Source organism: Microchirus variegatus (assembly GCF_963457635.1).
Source record: "Microchirus variegatus genome assembly, chromosome: 7".
NCBI classification, from domain to species: Eukaryota; Metazoa; Chordata; class Actinopteri; order Pleuronectiformes; family Soleidae; genus Microchirus; species Microchirus variegatus.
Window position 1 is genome coordinate 3,253,822 of NC_139808.1, and position 16,050 is coordinate 3,269,871.

Genomic DNA, 16,050 nt, shown 5'->3' on the forward strand with positions numbered 1-16,050 from the left:
AGTATTATAAAAAGTCGGTCAGTTACTCTTACTATTCGTTTATAAAAACAAATCTTGAGCTCCCATGTGTATCCCAAATAATACAACTGAATAAAATAATTTTTGCTAACTACAAAACAGATTTGCTCGGACCAGCTGCTTGAATTAATTTGCTCTATCAATCATTTTGTCGTTTTATCTAAAAAAAAAATGAGTGTGAGAAGAGCAGGCAAAATGTGGAGGTCAGTCTCTAAACTCAGTGCAGTAAAAATAATAACAATAATAATAATACATGCAGACTAACAACACATTATTATTTATAACTTAATAACACGTGATTATGTTAAAAGAGGAAACAAATGTGGCGAAATAAAAAAAAAAGGTATAAATACATTTCCTCACAAAATACCTCTCAACAAAAGCGAAAACATGTTTTCTCATTTCCCCCCCCCTCACCTTCACACAAACACACGTTTTATCCACACCAATCCACAAGTAAAATCTAAGTGGCTAAACTTAGCACAGAAATCTGCATCTGCCTCACTAGGACCAGGGTTTAGTCCCTATGAGGACAACTGGTCGTGACAGCTAGAAAAGGTCCTTAAGAAGTAATAAATACAAGTACACGCACACGCGCGCACACAGCCTGTACACATGCCAGATCTTGTCGCCCCAGGAAATGGGCTTCATACATCTTGTCTGACTGCAATAAAGCAGTGCCTAAGATTCTATTTCCAATAAACGTCGACTGATTGAAAAACTCATTCTAATATCAATTTCCATCTGGGCCCTTTAAAAGGCAATCAGCATAGCTTCATCTCGGTATATCATGGGCTCCTTGAGATGATGACACAGCACTGGCTCTCTCTTTCTGCATAATGGCCTTCTCCTATCAAGGCATCTGCAATGAATAATACCACCCATGAATGGGCTATTTAGTCTGTGTTCGCACAGATAGGGGCCACTTCTCTGAATATTAATCCAGGGCTTTAAACTTTATATGGTTCTCTCAGGGCTGGACCATTTTTCACCGGCGCGCTCGTACTTTCTCTCTCAGCTTTCTCAGAAGTGACAGCGGTGATTACCATCGGCGTCTCACTTTGGAGATGGACTTAAGATACAGAGTACCCCACTAAACAATGATTTAAGTCAAAGAGAATTAATTTAAACTCTTCGGATATACTGACGGAGCCAAAAATCAAACAATGTTTAAAGCCTTGAAATCAAAAAGAAGTGTTGCTTTGACCACATTCCATTATAACGACAACAGATTAAAGGGCGGATGCAACTCTTTCTTACCTTCCAGCCACTGCCCGCCTCCCGATAGTAGGGAAAGTTATCACAGATCCACTGGTAGATTTCACTCAGAGTCATCTTCTTCTTTGGCGAGCTGTTGATAGCGAACGTAATGAGACTGGCGTAGCTGTAGGGCGGCTTGCCGTCTTTGTGCTGCTGCACTTCCTCCTGGTCTAACGTGGTGTTAGGGTCCAGCAGGGCACTCTTTTTGCCCATGCCTGGTCCATGGGCATTTTGAGCATCCGCCTTGCGGATGGCCGCCTGCATGGTCAGCTGAGGGAGCCAATCCATGGAGGTCAGGCTACTCTCCAGTTCCGACGTCATGGCGGCGGCGGCAGGCTGGGCAAAGAGAGGAGGGGGGGGGGGGGGGGGTGGGGAAAAGGTGGAGGTGGTGGTGGTGGTGGCTGTCGGCGTTCGCTGGCTGATGGCGAGTGGATCGAGGTTTCAACAGCAAACTGAGGCAAGTAACAGCTCTGAGGGTGAAGTCAGGGGTCCCTCAGCTCAGGACATTAGCAGAGCATCTTCTGGAGGTCAACTCTGGAGAAACAGAACAAAGAAATGCATTCATTAGCCAAACAATCATGGTTACAAGGTGCAGCTTAACATTGTCTGCTTAAAGTAGACACATTATGCCCTATTTCCCCAAGTTAGCCTAGTTCCCTGGTGTCCTAATGAACATGTCTGTGACATGCTTTGGTCAAAAAGCACCACAGCAGTTGAATCACCCTGCAAAAACGGCCCTGTTCAGAACGCTCGGTTTTTAGTGCCTGTCTCATTAAATGCAAATGAGACACAGGAAACTACGTCAGCGTCACTGGCAGCAGTTAACATTTGGAAAAGCCATCATTATTGCCGTAATATATATATTTATAATGTATCCACTGGACGCTTAAATCCAATCCAAAGTTTGTGTAGAACTCTGTGCTGCACTGTGCAGCCAACAATAGAACATTTCGCAGACTAACGCTCTTCCGGATACTATTGCCCTCGCCTGCACTGTCGCGTTTTTTTTTTTTTTTTTTAGGGACAAAGCGGCGCTCCGCAAGACAACAATTCCAGGAATGTCTCATTGTGACGTAGCAATGAGTGCGGAAGTCAACATCGCGTGTTTTAGCTCCTGTACTTAGACTGAGGCGGACCACAAAAACATGAGTGAGTCATCTTTTTTCACACTTTGCCGACTCATAGGGCCTCCAGAGTCCCAAATATAAGTGTTAACGTTATTGAAATTTTTTTAAATCATATGTCTCCTTACTGTAATACTGTAAAAAAGTAAGAAAAGTAAGTTAAGGTGAGGAAGCTGCTGGAAACTATTTTCCCCAACATCAATAACACCGGTAAGTGTCTCTGCAAAAGTCCTGCGTATATTCGCCGTGCAGAAGATCACAAGCCCACCGCTTTCTCCATCACTTGCTGGTCTTAAAGCTGACTCATAGCTGGGACTCCATCTGCACACAAAGAGAGTAAATGCCAGGCAATTGTTTTCACAACTGCCAGCCAAAGGGGGGGGGGGGGGGGGGGGGGAATGGCTCAGGAGGAATTCCGACTCTCTTGAGGATAGTAAACCCCCCCCCCCCCTCTCCTTTCTTCCCTGTTGCCAGCTTGCCTGCCTCCTCCCCTTCTTCCCCCTAACAGAGCCTCTGCCATCGACGAGCCGGTCGGTATCGTCTCGCAAATTATCCTGGGCCGCGTTCGCGTTGGCCGCGCCGTGCAGAGCGCTGCCAGCAACAGCCTGTCTTTCTGTCCCTCACGGCACACTCCCCTCACGATCTTAAAATAGAGGGGGCTGCGTAGAGAGGCCTAAAGTTACAAATGTAGGTGAACTGGGGCATGTGGAGAGAAAATATCCCGAGCAAGATGACACTGCAGTCTAGCTGAAGGAGAAAAAAAAAAAAAAAAAAAAAAAAAACAGAACAGGCGCTGGTCTGAGGAATCCTCATCAAGTTGTGGGAATTTTCTCTTGACAAAGCATGCTCACACAAGTGTGAGTGTGTCTGTGTGTGAGAGACGGAGAGAGAGAGAGAGAGAGAGAGCTTTACAGGGCTGAAAATACACAAATTCTTGACAGCAGCCAGAAGGACAAACCCTAATCTTTTTTAAAAAAGCAGCTGTGTGTTCTTTTCAGAAATTTTATTGATTAATATTACTCGCACAATGTTTCCCCAAGGTCGTTTTACAGCAAAATAAGGCCCAGTTCCATGAACTGTGCTCAATGAGGGCCTTTCTTTTTGTCACTCTAAATTGCCCGTCGGTGTGAAAATGAGAGTAACTAGTTGTCTCTGTACATTGGTCCTGTCCAAGGTGTAGAGCTGCGACTAACGATTGTTTTTCGGAATCGATTAGTCTGTCGATTATTTTCTCGATTGATCGTTTGGTCGACAAAATTTGGGAAAATGTGAAAAAACGTTGATCAGTGTTTGTCAAACATGGAAATGACGATTGTTCTTGAATGTCTTGTTTTGTCCAGAAACCAAAATGAGTCAGTTATAATGATTTCTTTGTTACGTGGAGCAAAGCAAAGCAAAACGAAGAAAGTATTCACATTTACGAAGCTGAAACAAGGACGAAGCACCACAGCAGTTCGTTCACTCTGCCAAAACAGCCCTGTTCAGAACGCTCGCTTTTGAGCGTCTCTAAATGCAAATGAGACACAGGAAACAACGTCAGCGTCACTGAGGCTCCGGGCAAAGCCATCATTATTGTCGTCATATATAAAAAGTATCCACTGGACACGTAAATCCTCCGAGGCTGGAAGTTTGTGTAGAACTCTGTGCAGCCAAGAAAAGAACACTTCACGGACTTCCGCTCTTCTGGATACTATTTTTTTTTAGGGACAAAGCGGAGCTCTACAGTCAACATCGTGTGTTTTAGCTCCTGTAGTTAGACTGAGGCGGACATAAACAAAAACATAAGGAAACATATTCACGTTTAAGAAGCTAAAACAATCAGAAATATTGTTTCAATAATGAAAAAACTACTAATCGAATATCAAAATAGTTTACGATTCATTTAGTAATCGATTGATTGTTTCAGCTCTACCAGGGTTTACCATGCACACGTGGAGGGTAAAGTAGACAATGAATCAAATGAAATGAAATGTTTAAATGAATCAAAAATACTAAATTCAACTTATCAAAAATAGCATAACTTCCAACCTGTGGAGTTCTTTCCATGCCAATTTCAAATTACACATTTATATTTCATTTGATTTCGATTGAATGGTAAAAAAAAGTTTTTTTTATATAACTTAAGCCATTAAAACATAGTTCAGGCAGAATATTTTTGAGCAGAGACTTAAAAATAAGTTTTTACAAAATAGCGCCAGGAAATAGTTAATAACAATATCTTACAGGCCTCTGCTGCCTTTTTGAGAAGAAAAAAGTAAGAACATGTAAGAAGAAATTCCTCAACTGGACAAACTGAACTGGTCTCAGTTGGTCGAAAACTGTTTTCGGTTGTCCTTTTTAAAGATCTCTCACAGTAGGGGTTGGCAATGCCCAGCAGCCAATTCCTTATCCACTATCACAGCAGACATGCAGAGGCAAATGATGAAGGCATTTTCACACATGCTTGTCGACAGAATTCGGGAGGGGAAAGGGGAAAAAAAGAAAATTCAGAGATCATTAATGGAGTGAAGAAGTGGTCGAGAATATTCCTCTTTAATCAGCATCGGGTTGTATAATACGGAGCAAAGTTTCTTCTGCAGGAAATACGCACGCATTTTACATGTATTTTGATCCGTGTCAGTTTTGAAAGCACTGTGCAAAAGTCTCAGAGCGCCATCAGCTTTGTTGTTTTTGTGTCTGTCAAAATCTGTGATCATTGGCCTTTCGGATTGGAATGATGTGATGTGACTGCAAGTTGGTCTCGAGTTCAACTACAACATGCGTATGTAAGCTGAGTTATAGGCATTTTTCATAGCAGATATTTGTCGACATGAAGTAGTAAGAGTAATACAGGTTTTACCAGTCGCATTAATTATAGTTTTGAGAGAGCTAGGGTTGTTCTATTAATCAAGATCCCACTAGATACTTGACACATTAACCTGTAGAAGCTTTTTCTACTGCATCCATGAGAAATAACTCTTAATGGTGGCCTAAAGCTATTGCACAGCTGTACGATAACCACATTGCATTCATTTTCATGCAAATGTTAGCCAATAGAGCTCCAGTAGCTGACATCACACAACCAAGGTAACGCCCCCCTCTGGCAGGGAACGACGTATATATTAGACCAGTGGTTCTCAAACTGTTTATACCAAAGTACCACCTGAGAAAATATTGAGATCTCAGACTAACACCATTATCATCAACGTTAAAATATAGTGGTGTAAATAAGCCGAGCAAAGTCAGCTATGGACTTTTCGCAAGAGGCGGATTTATTCCCAATAAGATAATTTGCTCTCTCAACATCCTCCTCCTCATCCTCTTCCTCACATATACTTCACTGGTATAGTGAAATTAAGATGGAGTATGAGATAATGTGACTGTAATTATTAATAATTAATAAAAAATTGTCTACACCCTCTGGTGAAAATTCCTCAGCTCCACTCTGACCACATATCCTGGTATATATTGTATAACAGTATTTCAGATTTTCCTCCAAGTATCACCAGAGGAAGCTCGCGTACCACTGGTGGCACATGTACCACAGCTTGACAGCCACGGTACCAGACAACACAGGCAATATGTCAGACAAGTCCTCTCTTTGAAGATGGATCCAGAGAGATGACAAAGGTGAATCACTGCTATGAAAAGTGCAGTGTTGGGAACGGACAAGCAATAGATTGCATGGTTGAATCTAGTCTGAGTCCGTGATTTGCCAAGAGCTAGTTCATAGATACTGAGCCACGTGACGTCTGGAGCTCTAATGAAAGCAGTAAACTTGGACATTATTCAAAATGGTGATACAAATCATACAACGCATGAAGATGGACATACAAAAAAGGTTGGGAAAGTGTTTTTATGAATATTTTTAAATATGTTATAGCCACTGCAAATCCTAGTTTATTGAAAAGGACTAACATCAAGTACATTTCAAGCATTTTAGCAAGTTTCTTTAATCAGTTCAGTTTGAAAAGAACTGGTTATTTATCTTTCAGAGGTTTTATTTATTCTTTCAATATGAACAGTCGCACTGTGTGGATTCACATAGCTGGAGGCCTTGATGAGCACACCAAAGGATTTAAAGTAACTCTCCAAACATCTACAGTTATGAGCAGACTGACAGATGAGCAGCCTTGCTGACTGACTGTCAACAGGTGAGTCAGAACGCTTCTCATCCCTTAAAGCACAAACAAGGCCAACAAAAGGCATCTCCACCCTGTGACTAAAATGACGGTGACTCACCAGCAGCTAATGGGAGTAATTCTCGCCTATAAATATTTAATTGAGAATTAATTTTTTTTTAAAAACCCATCTACATATCATTACACACTTGAATATCGACATTAACCAGTAAAAAAAGCCCTAAACACAAGATATTGTGTAAAGATTATTAACAGCAACAGAAGTGTCATTTTTTTTATCATTTAACTGGTTCAGATTATGTATTTATCCACTTCAACAATGCAAGTTGAAATAGTGCTGAACAATCCGGGGAAACTATGGTATTGTGATTGAGATTTGATTCAGTTCAATTAAAAAGTGCATTATTATTAATGCATGGTCATGTGACTTGAGTGTACCTAATAAACTGGCAACTACGTGCTGTATTGGTTAACTCTTGGGGGTCTGAAGGTGAATGTTTTGATTGACACCAAATGCCCGGTAATAGTGGGGGAGGCAGGGAGGAGGAAGCAGGCAGAGCCTCGCGGTGGTCGCTGCGGGTGAGCTGACAGCGGCACGGGTTGATGAAAGGCGCTCCTCCGCCTGTTACACGGAGACACATGCCATTTGACCTTCCATGCTAATGATCCAGCTGCTACATAATCTGTGGCACTAAGTCAGTGTCTTGATTAGAGAACCTTGGGCTGTGGCGGGGCGTGATGAAGAACAACACAGCAGGGAAGTACGTCAGCACTCCTACTGCCTTCATTACCCTGCCAGGCTGTGGGACAGTCAGAGCAGGGACAAGCCTCAGCCTGCTGCCGCATCAAGGAGGACTGTCAAAGTATGTTCACCACCGGGTCTGGGGGTAGGCAGAGGGAGTACTGAGGAGGCGGGAAAGATGAGAAGAAAAGCCAAGGGAAATGAAGCAGCAGGGGAGACTGTGGAGGGCACAGGCATGCTGGGATCAGGTCTGGTAGAGCAGATACAAACATTTCCAGTATCCACAGTCTAACGCTGGACACGCACACAAACGCAATAGAGGTGTCAACTTGAAACACTGCTCGTGCACTTTGAATGGAGCGGAGCCAAGCGCTGCCAAACTCTCGCGAGGGCCCGTCGCTTCAATTTACCAGCACCGCGTGCAGCAGAAGTTTGGAAATCTTCAACTTTCCAAGCGTCAGTATGTTATGCAGATACACCGCGACAGAAAGTAGCCTTAATGTGTTCAGGTCAAACACTACACGGCTCAAACTGACAAGGTTGTTATGTCAAAATGAGCAATAGCGTCACAAACACACTTAGCAACATTAGCAACTGTTTACGACACAGTTGGCCTCGACAGACACTGCTCTGACAGCAACCTAAAGCACATGCGCTACTGTTCAAAGGTTTGGGGTCAACCTGTCCAATTTTTTTGTGTTTTCCATTAAAAGTCACACTTTTATTAATCAAAAGAGTTGCAAAATGAACGGAAAATATAGTCAAGACATTGACTAGATTAGAAATAATGATTTTTATTCCAAATAATAATGCTGCCCTTTCGTCAAAACTGTTTTCAGCTGTGCTAACATCGTTGCACAAGGGTTTTCAAGGGTTTTCTAATCATCCAATAGCCTTCTAACGCCATTAGCAAACACAATGTACCATTAGAACACTGGAAATGGGCCTCTATACACCTATGTACATATTCCATTGCAGCTAGAATAGTTTATATAGTGTATTTCTGATTCATTTAATGTTATATTGATTGAAAAAAAGTGATTTTCCTTAAAAAATAAGGATATTTCTGACCCCAAACTTTTGAACAGTAGTGTACGACCCGCCTACCGTCAACCATCGACTTGTTTAAATGCAGTGCAAGAGTTTCGGCATCCTGATTACTAGCCCAAAGTTACTCACACACGGAGCCACTTTCTTGTGGCTCTAAAAAAAAAAAAATGGTGCTCAATCAAAGTCACCACCAAGAAGCAGGGAAACGTAACAGCCCCCATCACTGAGAGCACATTCACTGGCTGAGAGGAAGAAGTGGATGGACAAATGTATTCTCTATTCAACACTCAAAATGTATTTATCCTCAAGGGATTAATGGCAGATTTAGTTCTGAATGAGAAATTTGAAAGCATTTTCTTTTTTCCCAAGCCATTTTAATTTACCTAGTTCTTGACGGGACTCATCAGCGTCCCCGCCGCCGAAAGAGCACTGACAGCAAATCACTAATTGTGTTCCGTGTCTCAGCTGCTCGGTCTGAAGTGGCTCAATCAAACTGACAGCATAGTTATTAAGCGTGTGCCAAGCCCTCTTTTTATTCAAGAATCCCCTATGAGGCAACAAGCTGAGTAACAGCATGATTACGTCAACATGGCCGTGTTGGGCAAGTACATACTGATGTGCAAGACAGCAACTGCGTCACGCGTTCAGCGCGGTTCCCATTATCCACTTTTATCAAAACGAAATGTATGCACTTGGCAAGCAATTACAGCACATGCACGATACCGCTACTGTGATTGGCACTTAACTGACAAACTATTCAGTATCATGACAAGCACATCAAAATTCCTCTCAAGTTGCTCTCCATAGGTCTTGGCTCGAGTTCCAGTTTTGAGTTTTTAAACTCTGTGGAATCACCCAGTTTCTCTGCATTAATTGTTTATAAAAAAAAAAGCAGCTGATCTTCGATAACCACAGTGCGCTTTAGCTAATGCGACACAATTATAATCTTTTGTGCGCTCCTGGAACACACCCATCGAGCATTCAGAGTGCTGATGGAAAAATGATGCGAACCCTTGGACTCAATAACTGACTTAACCTCATTTGGCACAAATAACGCTTGGGTATCTATAGAACACACCTGCACAGCTTTCAGGAGGAATTTGAACCATTCTTTCCCACAGACCTGATTTCACCCTGTGTGATATTCTTAGCATGTGTGCGGTGTGTAAATGACCCTCTGAGATCATTCTATAATATCTCTATTAAATAATGCCCGGACCATAATGGATGCATGTGCAGCGCATGACCTCTCCTCCACTAAGCCTCTTGTGTCTTGGGAACCTCTGTTGTTCACACAGGGGAACACGTCTGCTGTGGGTGTGCTGCCATGTCAAACAAAGGCTCTGCCAGGATTCTGAAACGGTGCATCAGCAGATCCTGCAAATATTTCACAATAAAAGCCTTGTTTAAAAAAATAAAAAATAAAATAAAATTACATTAGCACGATTTTCCTTTCTTTCCCAGAACGGCCTGAACCTTAAACTCTGGGCTCAGAACAGGCCACCCTCAACTGGTGGCTATATTTTTCTATATTAGATTTACATTGATGACTATGGCCATTAACATTCTGTATTTCGAAACCCGGGCCAAGCTTTATCTGGCAGACCGCCACGCGGACATTATCCTGAGATACTACCTCAATAATCTTTTGATCAATTTGGTGCCCATGTGCCACAGCAAGAGAAAGAAACACACAACTAAACCATTAACATTTGTGTGAATAAGTGATAAACAATGAAATAATAAACCGTGTAAAAAGTGCATTGTTTGACCTACAATCTTCATTAAAGAGTCCAACCTAATTTTAGATTGTAGCCATTTGGATTAACTATAAAGCAATTTGCCATCAGATGATTTTGGACAATATATATATATACACTCAACACAAAATCAAGACGAGGGCGTTTGGATCTGAAAGAAAGATTGATTTAAAAATGTATTTTAATATAATTCCAGTCTAAATCTAAAACTACATTCAAGAACCTTATGCAATAACTTGATGACAAACTGGAAGTGAATGTAGCATTTACAGTGTCCAGTAAGTGGGAATAGGGCTGCACGATAACACTGTATATAACGGTATTTCACAATAGAACTTTTCTTCACTATAATAACAAGGTACACTTGATATAACTTCAGTACAAATCCTTTTAACCATGTTTTGACAGACAACACGAACAGCCAATTACTGAATATGAGAAATTCATTAATTTGCAGAGTGTTGTGTTCAACTTGTACAAAAATAAATCATATTAAAACCAAAATAACCTTTTCCTATCTTTACAGAGTAAAAGGGAACATTTAAGCTTGACAGAAATATCGACGTGAATTAAATCGATATCAAATTATATTAAAAAACTGATATTGTGATAGGTTTTTTCCATAATAACCCAGCCCTACGTGGGAACAACAGTGTTACATTTATTCCCATATCTACTTCCCTGTAAAAGCTACACTATTGTTAAATATATCATATCACTTACTTTCCCCCACAGTTAAGAATGGAAATGACCGGTTTTTCAACTTGCTAACGCAAAAAAGAACCCGACGGTTAGTACACTGTTCCCACATTTTATTTATTTAACTGGATATATTGATTTACAGTGGATAACCCATTGTGTTGGTGGTAACCAATGAAACTTTGGGAAAGTTCTCTGAAGCCTTTTCATTCCTTGTAGACGGGAGGATCTGGTTGCAGAATGTAACCAAATCTGTAAATACTGATTTTTGCGCAGGGTTCCATTAAAAAAAAAAAAGGCAAGCGACATTTTACAAAATAACAGTAGGTTTTAGAGCATATTCAGGATAAGAAACACATATTTCAATACACATATGGGCCTTTCTGCACAGTTTTTTTTAAACTTAGATTAATATAATTGTTTCCATCCAAGAAGACTTTATACTATAGGCTCACTTTATACTTTAGTGGGAGTGGGAGGATTCTGAAATGTTAAACTCTAATTGCCACACATGATCATTTTGGTAGATTTTGCAATTCATATACATAAGGTCTTTGTTGTCGTCTTCCATACTGCATGTCACGTGTCACTATTGTTGTCCATTCATGATTTAGTAGGGTTCTTTGGTCGCACTAGTGCACCGAATATTTCATGTCTGCGCCTCGGACTTTTATCTTCCCCTTACGTCTATCTGCGAACCCTTGTGTTTTACGATCACTTGCCTGAACTCTCACACACTCACACACTCGCACAGGTATGACGTCATGGTCCAAACCAATCAAAGGCAGAGAAGGAGGCCGGTCTTTGCCTCCGATTGGCTCTAATCCAGGGAATTTCTGTTCACTGCTCCCTGTGTGCAACAGCCGTGAGTGTGGTGAACAAGACACACTAGTTGTTGATTAAAAATGAATAGGCTGATAGGAGTGGTGCAGTCTACATGATACTCAGATATATAAACCGTATACCCACGAAAACCGCGCCTTGATGCACTCCAGCAATTTGATTTATATTTAATTTAACACGTGCACTCTGTTTTTGTAGGTAATTGCGCTGGCATGCTGCTTTGATTGTGTGTGTGTGTGTGTATCTTTTTTCATGCAACTGGGGTAGGGTGGAATGGACTCAACTAGCGCTGCATGCTAAAGCATCACAGTAATAAGCAAGCAAGCAAGCTAAACTACAAAATAAGAGCCCGATGCTAACATTACTCCAAAACAATTAGCACCAGTGGTTGCACTGGTGCTAGCGCCAACAATGCCTGCTATTTCAAGTGTACAAACACCCGCAGTGTGTCCAATTTCGCTTGTATCAGTTATGAAATTTAGGAGATCATAAATCCAACTAAACCACACTCTTAGAAATAAAAGTGATTAGTAGAACCATATAAGGTTCTTCGGCTTGCCCTCATAGGAGAACCCTTTTTGGCCTTTTTATAACCCTTTTGAAGGTTTCCACCAAGAACCCTTTAAAAACCCTTTATTCAGGAAAGGGCTTCTAAAGGGTTCTCTGGAACCATTAGTGTTACCAAGAACCCTTTCTTTGGGAAAGGGTTTTTCAGAAGCAAATGGTTCCAGGTAGAACCTCAGCCCTTGTAGAAGGACCCTTTTGGAACCCTTATTTCTAAGAGTGCATAGCCATCAATACCTCAAAAAGCCAACACCACTAGAAATGCTACAACTCTACACCACCAAAAATATTGGATGTTATTTGGCACTGTATCAATAATTCTTTCAGAGACTAAACAACAAATCATTAATTATATTAACAGCCGAGCAACCATTCCAAACTGGTGGTTTCAACATGTGAGAAAATCAGCTCTAAGCATCATTGCACAATATCCTATCATGAGCGCATGTCGATCACCGTTTGTAATCATCCTCCAATGAATGAAACTCACAGACAAGACTTTCTGCAAAATAAAAAGGGAAGTACTGATTTAAGCAGAAGTAAAGGAGGCACACGCGAGGGAAGTCGTCAAACCAAAAAAAAGGTGAATGAAGCTGAAAACAACTAAAAAAAGTCAATCAAGTCAACAGCAACGACTGTTTTAATACAAAAAACATATGAAGAGAAATTGGGTTGCAGTGCATTTCCAGTAGGGGAGCAGTGTCTAAAAATATGACAAGACACTCCACAGGAAACACAAGAAAAGTTCAAGTGAAACAGACAGCTCACACAGAGAGCGTTCTGCTTAAGAATGTAAAGTAGATAAACTAAATTCAATTTACACTTTGACTAAACAAATTCACCTTTAAGAGCGTCGATCAGAGCAGAAAAAAACACAGGAGAGAGAAATGAAAGCGTGGACAAAATCAGACGTAAAGCCTTCAGCGTCAAAGGGAAATGGTGGAGTGAGAAATCCATGTTAGTTATCGGAGCGAATGAGTCAACGTGGCGTGTAAAGACAGGGATCTATACGACCCTGGCCGCGACGGGCAATTTACGCACGTCTGGCTCAGTCCAACAAAGGAGCATTTGTCAGTGAGGCTGTGATTGCTAATCACTGAACACAGCGAAAAAGGCTTATCAATAGAGACGGTGCTTCCTTTAAGTCGACCGAGTGATCATTTACACTGCTCAAGAGTTCAGAGAGTTTTTTTTTTTTTAAAGGCATTGTAATTCTCTCTTGAACGATTAGGTTTCAGTGCAGGAAAATCAATAATCATAAATTAGACCAAAAAAAAAAAACCTCATGGGTTAAATACAAATTAATGGGAAGACAGAATGAGCAGAATGGTAAATATTGCTTACATTTATATGAATGCTTTTCCAAAAATGGTGCATGTGTACCTGTCGCTACGGCTCTGTTGCAGAGTTCAAAATGCGTGCATGTGTGTGTGTGTGTGTGTGTGTGTGTGTGTGCACCGCTGCTCACGCTGTGGGGAACACGGCTGTCAGGGGCACACTTTTGTTTCTTCCCCTTTTCCTTAGAAATAAGGTGTTCCAGTTGACACATTTTTCCTCCATTCGTACGACTAGAATGCAACAGAATCAGTTACATCTGGATCTTTAAATATACTTATTTTCCAAAAAAATGAACTGTAACGCAACAAAATTAGCATTTTATTATGAAATCCTATGCATACACTACGATATTAAGGAAATATGCAATAGCGCTGCTGAATATTGCGATGATGATATGACATGCAATATATAAACAAATATCCAAGTCGAGATTGTTACTGCTGCCGCTCCATTTTTGGATTCACTTCTAACGTAAACGACAAGACAGTGAGCAGCCTATGCAGACACTGAGAAAAAAAAGAAAGAAAGCGGAACCAACAACATGATTTCATTGAAATTTCCTGCGACACCTTTTACTATCAGGATATTTGAAATAAACAAATAAAAATCTGAATTTTTTTTAAATTTTCCATAGTTTGTGGAGCCCTTGCCTCTGAAACGCGGTCAAATCGTGAGGTACAGAGAGACTCCCACACCTTTAACCTCCATCAATGCTCTGCTGGTAAGAAGTTAGGCAACGGAGAACAAAGTGAACTAGGACCACTTGTAGGACTCCCAGTCATGATAGGGCCCTCGCCCCCAACGCAACAGACATTTAATGTAGTTCAGTTTACGTTAAAGCTTTAAAAAAGTAGAATTTTAAAGTAGTATTCCTCAAGAAGGTGTAAAGTAACCCTGAAAAACTCACCAAATTTCATCCCAATCCGACAATTATTTTCTGACCATGACATTTTTTTACCAACCCGACCTCCGTGCCAAATTTCAAGAGTTTTTATGCACGTTAACCTCCTCAAAAAGGAGCGCAATGACGGAGAAAAATATTCATCTCAACAGGTTCCTGGCCCTCGTGCTCAGGCCCCGATTACAGTGCAGAAGTCAAGAACATGATTCGATTTGGCTTTTGTGAACACCGTGTTACATGTGCTTCACCTGTTGGACCAATGTATTTTCCCCCCCATTTAAGAGACGAGGACGACAATACACTGTCTCACACTTCAGTGAGAACAACTGGAGTGTGGCGTCGACAATTAATGAAGGCAAACTCGTGCATCTACAGGCAAAAGGGACCTGGATAAAAAAAAAAATGAAGTAATAAAGTCCATGAAAACTATCTACTCCAGTTTTTAATAATACACCTAGTCGCCTCCTTAGATCAAATTCCATTCAAATTCCAGTGCATTTCTCTTGTAATTTTCTCTCCGACTTATAGAGTGCGATATTCAGCTCACATTCTCATTCCAATTTGCAGACGCAAGTCTGCTGATAGGTACCAGGCCAGTGCTCTCCTGCACTTATCTACAATTTCCGCAATTAATCCCCTTTTACTGCAGTTGTGCATCTGTCACGGTTAACACTGTTGACAGCGCGTGTCTGTGCTCGGCAACACAGACACGTGTGGCCGTGCGTGCTGCATCTGAACTGTAAAATACACGAGTGCTGCATTCAAAAACAATGCCACTAGAGTTCAAAGAGAACACACTGTAAGCATGCACCGCTATTAGTCTTTAAATGAGAGACACGGCAAGTGAAAGTCAGACAGAGAACACGAGAGACGGATCTTATTTTGAATCTTCCAGTACTGTAGTACGATGGTACTTGGCAAAAGGGAGGGGAAGAATCACTAAGCTTGCTCCCTCTGTTATGCACAGATCTGGCACATGCACTCACAACAACAACAGTGATGTAACCTGGTAACAAGCGCTTGGCATCTTTACTCTCGACCGAAACCCAGGTCATACCTTCCATATCAACAGCTTTATAGCCAGCGTGGGAGAAGCCCTTGTTTTCTTAGCAATTGCAAGAGGGATAAACGGGGAGAGGCGGGAACTCTCTGCTCACCTGCCCTTCACTCAAAGACTGACGACACCTCACATTTTCCAGCCCTGGAGGCAAAGGACTTAAGGGGTTATTTTTAAGATCTCTCAAACTAAAATAGCCGTGCGCCTGGGAATTGTGATTGCACATGAGTTCTGTAATCTCGCAGCAAACATCCCAAAGCCTCATCTTCATTAAACAGCAAGTAGGTAACGGCAATGCCAAGGCAACAGCTTTAATGTCAGTCTTCCTTCTCAATTAAGGGCTTAATGGTTCCGCTGAAACCACCCCCTGGAAGAGAGCATTAATAACCCCGTCCTTACTTGCATTTTTAGGATGTGTCAATTATCACTTCGCCGCTCACTCGACTGAGCACATTGTTCAGCCTACAGCGGAGCGGGGCACCAACTGGGGGGCCACCGTACGAGCGAATACGAGAATGTGCGTATTCCTGTGCGATCTATACGCCAGCGTTATTAGCGGGGTGTTATGTCGTG

The 16,050-nt window shown here is 41.5% G+C and overlaps 1 protein-coding gene across 1 annotated transcript in view; it reads right to left on the bottom strand.

The window, feature by feature from the left end:
• foxj3 (forkhead box J3) overlaps positions 1 to 1,599 on the bottom strand; it is a gene marked incomplete at its 5' end in the record, with an annotated part of 51,562 nt that extends 49,963 nt beyond the window's left edge. The window contains one exon of the mRNA XM_083892826.1: positions 1,279 to 1,599. Within this exon, the coding sequence (XP_083748952.1) occupies positions 1,279 to 1,599 (321 nt within the window). The remainder of the gene's footprint in view (positions 1 to 1,278) is intronic.
• Positions 1,600 to 16,050: the final 14,451 nt, after the last annotated feature.